Raw genomic sequence first — 5,366 nt, 5'->3', positions numbered from 1 at the left:
AAGTGTATTTAATAACTTCATCTCAAAGGGATATTCAATGTCTGCATTTTTTTTTACCCATCTACCAATAGGTGCTTTTCTTTGCGATGCATTGGAAAACCTCCCGGGTCTTTGTGGTTGAATGTGTTTGAAATCCACTGCTCTACTGAGGGACCTTACAGATAATTGTGTGTGGGGTACAGAGATGAGGTAGTCATTCAAAAATAATGTTAAACTGTATTATTGCAACTTATTATGTGACTTGTTAAGCACATTTTTTTACTCTCTAACTCATTTAGACTTCCCACAAGAGTTAAATACGTATTGACAAAAATCTCAATTTATTCCATTTTAAATTTAGACTGTAACACAACAAAATGCTGAAAAAGTCAAGGGGTGTGAATACTTTCTGATGGCACTGTACATGACATCACAGCCAGTGTTCCTTCCTTGACCCCTTGGTGATGTTACGGCTGGATCAGTGACGTACAGGGACATTCTGAGTAAGGCCCAGGAGCGTTCTGTGGCCCACCGCAGGGACCTCAGGACCATGTGGGGCCAATACTCCAAGGACCTCTATGTTCTCAACCAGAGGAAGCTGGACGAGCGCTATGAAACCTTCAGGTACAGTTAACATTCCCAACACCACAGCTCAACACTACAGTGTATATCTTACTGTAGTAAGACACACTGTAAGAGTCACACTGAGTGTACAAAAAATGAACACCTGCTCTTTCCATGACAGACTGACCAGGTGAATACAGGTGAAAGCTATGATCCCTTATTAATGTTGTTAAATCCACCAATCAGTGTAGATGAAGGGGAGAAGAGATGTTAAATAATGATTTCTAAGCCTTGACAGAATTGAGACATGGATTGTGTATGTGTGGGTGTCATAGGGTGAATGGATGATGGAAGCGCCTTTGAACTGGGTATATTAGTAGGTACCAGGCACAACAGTTTTTGTCTAGAACTGCAATGCTGCTGGGTTTTTAGACTCAACAGTTTCCCGTGTGTATCAAGAATCTTCCACCACCCAAAGGACATCCAGACAACTTGACACAACTGTGGGAAGCATTGGAGTCAACATGGGCCAGCATCCCTGTGGACATCTTTTGACACCTTGTAGAGTCCATGCCCCGACACAATATTAGGAAGGGGTTCTTAATGTTTGGTATACTCAGTGTATCTCTTCTATTGAGACCTGACAAGGTCTTCTAATTGATAACTGTAGCATTATATACTACAATACCCATAATGCCCTGTGTAACATATCCAGTTTTATGTTAGTACAATTAGCATAATGGTGTCCCTCCTTGTCAATACAAAAACCATGTTAGTGAACCACTCTGGTCAAAAGTAGTGCACTATGTAGGGAACAGGGAACAACCTGGCATGCAGACATGCCCACTGCTGCCTCAGCCATACAAGGTGTTGTCCTCCTGTAGGCTCAGGTTGATCATTTGAATAACCATACAGAGAGATACCATGTTGATGTAGGTTAGCCTAGACCTGCAGAGCGAGCCACAGGTGGTGTTGGAAATAAATGATCCTCCATGTAATGTCTGCTTTGGATCTGTCTATGTTGGCCTATTAATACTTGTCACCTATTTGGAGAAATGATAGCCTACTCTGCTCTCACTGTCTGATTCTAGGCCTACTCTCACACAACCAATGTTCCCTGGCCCATACAAATGCATTTTTCTCCCCTGTGAAAATAAGTGTTTTATGTTAATTAAGCAATAAGGCACAGGGGTCTGTGGTATATGGCCAATATACCACGGCTAAGGGCTGTTCTTATGCACAGCACAATGCAGAGTGCCTGGATACAGCCCTTAGTCGTGGTATATTGGCCATATACCACAACCCCCCAGGGTGCCTTATTGCTTTTATAAACTGGTTACCAACATAATTAGATCAGTAAAAATACATGTTTTGTCATACCCGTGGCATACAGTCCGATATACCACGGCTGTCAGCCAATCAGCATTCAGGGCTCGAACCACCCAGTTTATAATATTTTCACATGTTACCCTCTGCCCGAATGTGTCTTTGCTTTTTTTGTCTTTTCAAAAGATAATAAAGTAAACAAAAGCTTGATTCTGTCCTGTATTGGTGACACTCCTTTCACTCTCTTTTAATCAGGAAACAGAAAAAGATCCTGTCCCAGAAGACAACTATCAAACGACTGTGCCAGCTACTGGTCCCAGAGACCATTGTAAGTTCTACATGACTGTCCTGTGAGTCCTCACTATTGTTGTATTAAAGGTGGTACTGTTGTGTTGTGCCACAGAGAGTATGGTTTAACCTGATCTATATGAATTTCAGTAATGGGCGGCAGGGCCCTCACTACTGTAGAATGAAGGTAGATAAGCTACAAAGTAGCTACAAGTACAGTAGCTGTATACCCCTTTATTGACAGTTCTGTCATTCTTATTGTAGAATGAAGAGGACACCAGGACCAGCTCTGAGGTCATACACGCCTTCGAAATGGCTGTGTCTGGGCTGGACAAAGTCACTCCTGACCCCACAGTCTGACCCCTTAACCCCCCGGGTTTGACCCTTCAACCCTGAACCGGAAACCTGACTACCCTCATAACGGAAATGCATAAAAATAACATGCTTCACCTGCATTGGCTTTGATTATATTTGGCTCTTCGGGGTACACGCTGTCTGTGCAGAAATGCTGTAATGAACTACCACAGGCACAATGTGGTGGTATATACATGGCTACAAATACCAGTGTCTGAATGGTGTTGACTCTGAGTAATCATTAAAAAGAAAGACTGAAAGAGTGTAAAACATAAGATAGAATATGGATAGGTTGGAGTTTTGGACAGAGATCTTGGCTTTATGATAGACGATATTTAATTGACCTCCCAGACGATACCCCTCGGGGTCACCAGCATTGCTTTTGGAAACGAGAACACAGACAGCTCAGTAGATTGATTACAGGGTGATCAATTGATGACTCATGGTAAGAAACAGGACAACAACATGAATTACTGAATAAAATATAAATGTCTGATAAAGAAAACAAACTACGTTGCTTTCCTCAGATGCTCAAACAGAGGGCTGGATCAACAACACTTAGCTAACAGCGTGATCTGGCCTGTGTCATCTAAAAAGAGAGAGAGACTGACAGACCAAATGACAGACAGCCGGCCATTGGAATTCCCTGAATGTGATCTATAAACATGTTATCGTCAAATATTTATTACATGACATAAAAGGACAAATATCACACTTCCGAGCCAAGAGACACACTAGGGTGAGTCCACAGGCCATTTAAGGAGATTTGTTTGACCACCGCTGCTCCCTTTGCTCCTGCGTCTTTGGCCGTATCTCGCTATTCTGAAGTGGATGTTTTAAAGTGGACTTTACAGGGGCAATCTGCAGTTGCCACATACATTTTTGTCCTATAAATTAATGATATGTACCCAATGACTCATGAAGAATATAACTTATAAATGTCTCATGAACTTAGTGGCAAGATAAAGTATGTGAACCCTTAGGAAATACTTGAATTTCGCATAAATTGATCATACAATTTGATCTGATCTTCATCTAGGCCACAACAATAGTCCAGTCTGCTTAAGCTAATAACACACAAACAATTAAATGTTTTCATGTCTTTATTGAACACTCCTTGTAAACATTCACAGTACAGGGAGGAAAAAGTATGTGAACCCTTGGATTTAATAACTGGTTGACCCTCCTTTGGCAACAATAACGTCAACCAAACATTTTCTGTACTTGCGGATCAGACCTGCACAACCGTCAGGAGGAACTTTGGACCATTCCTCTTTACAAAACTGTTTTAGTTCAGCAATATTCTTGGGATGTCTGGTGTGAACTGCTCTCTTGAGGTCATGCCACAATATCTCAATAGGGAGAGTAGCAACAGAGTTGAACTTTCTCCATTTATAGACAATTTGTCTTAAAGTAAAAACTATAAAAAGTAACACAATAACAACAATAAGGAGGCTATATACAGAGGGTACCGGTATTGAGTCAGTTTGCAGGGGCACAGGTTAGAGGTCATTTGTAAACGTAGGTATGGGTGAAGTGACTATGCATAGGTAATAAACAGCGAGTAGCAGCAGTGTACAAAACAAATGGAGGGGGGTTCAATGTAATTTTTATTTTTTTATATATTTTTTTCACCTTTTATTTAACCAGGTAGGCCAGTTGAGAACAAGTTCTCATTTACAACTGCGACCTGGCCCAGATAAAGCATAGCAGTGTAAACAGACAACAACACAGAGTTACACATGGAGTAAACATGTCAATAACACAGTAGAGGGAAAAAAAGAGTCTATACACATTTGTGTGCAAAAGGCATGAGGAGGTAGGCGAATACTTACAATTTAGCAGATTAACACTGGAGAGATAAATGATCAGATGGTCATGTGCAGGTAGAGATACTGGTGTCCAAAAGAGCAGAAAAGTAAATAAATAAAAACAGTATGGGGATGAGGTAGGTAAATTGGGTGGGCTATTTACCGATGGACAATGTACAGCTGCAACGATCAGTTAGCTGCTCAGATAGCAGATGTTTAAAGTTGGCGAGGGAGATAAAAGTCTCCAACTTCAGCGATTTTTGCAATTCGTTCCAGTCACAGGCAGCAGAGAACTGGAAGGAAAGGCGGCAAAATGAGGTGCTGGCTTTAGGCATGATCAGTGAGATACACCTGCTGGAGCACGTGCTACTGGTGGGTGTTGCCATCGTGACCAGTGAACTGAGATAAGGCGGAGCTTTACCTAGCATGGACTTGTAGATGACCTGGAGACAGTGGGTCTTGCGTAATAAATAGTCTGGTGGCCATTTGATTAATTGTTCAGCAGTCTTATGGCTTGGGGATAGAAGCTGTTAAGGAGCCTTTTGATCCTAGACTTGGCGCTCCGGTACCGCTTCCTGTGAGGTAGCAGAGAAAACAGTCTATGACTTTGGTGACTGGAGTCTGACAAATTTATGGGCTTTCCTTTGACACCGCCTATTATATAGGTCCTTGATTTCAGGAAGCTTGGCCCAGGTGATGTACTGGGCCGTACGCACTACCCTTTGTAGCACCTGCTGGTCAGATGCCGAGCAGTTGCCGTACCAGGCGGTGATGCAACCCGTCAGGATGCTCTCGATGCTGCAGCTGTGTAACTGTTTGAGGATCTGGGGACACATGCCAAATATTTTCAGTCTCCTGAGGGGGAAAATGTTATGTTGTGCCCTCTTCACGACTGTCTTGGTGTGTTTGGACCATGATAGAGTGTTGGTGATGTGGACACAAAGGACCTTGAAACTCTAGACCCGCTCCACTACAGCCATATTGATGTTAATGGGGGCCTGTTCAGCCCGCTTTTTCCTGTAGTCCACGATCAGCTCCTTTGTC

At 42.4% G+C, this 5,366-nt stretch overlaps 1 protein-coding gene across 1 annotated transcript in view; it reads left to right on the top strand.

The window, feature by feature from the left end:
* Positions 1-3,004, top strand: part of LOC135558170 (protein FAM227A-like) — a 25,085-nt gene extending 22,081 nt beyond the window's left edge. The window contains exons 14-16 of the mRNA XM_064991907.1: positions 451-603; positions 2,125-2,197; positions 2,422-3,004. Of these exons, the coding sequence (XP_064847979.1) occupies positions 451-603; positions 2,125-2,197; positions 2,422-2,517 (322 nt within the window). The 3' untranslated portion in view covers positions 2,518-3,004. The remainder of the gene's footprint in view (positions 1-450; positions 604-2,124; positions 2,198-2,421) is intronic.
* The last annotated feature ends 2,362 nt before the right edge of the window (positions 3,005-5,366 follow it).

Source organism: Oncorhynchus masou, chromosome 17 (assembly GCF_036934945.1).
Source record: "Oncorhynchus masou masou isolate Uvic2021 chromosome 17, UVic_Omas_1.1, whole genome shotgun sequence".
Classification (NCBI taxonomy): Eukaryota; Metazoa; Chordata; class Actinopteri; order Salmoniformes; family Salmonidae; genus Oncorhynchus; species Oncorhynchus masou.
The sequence above is the reverse complement of the archived record's forward strand: the minus strand, read 5'-3'. Positions and strand labels throughout refer to the sequence as shown.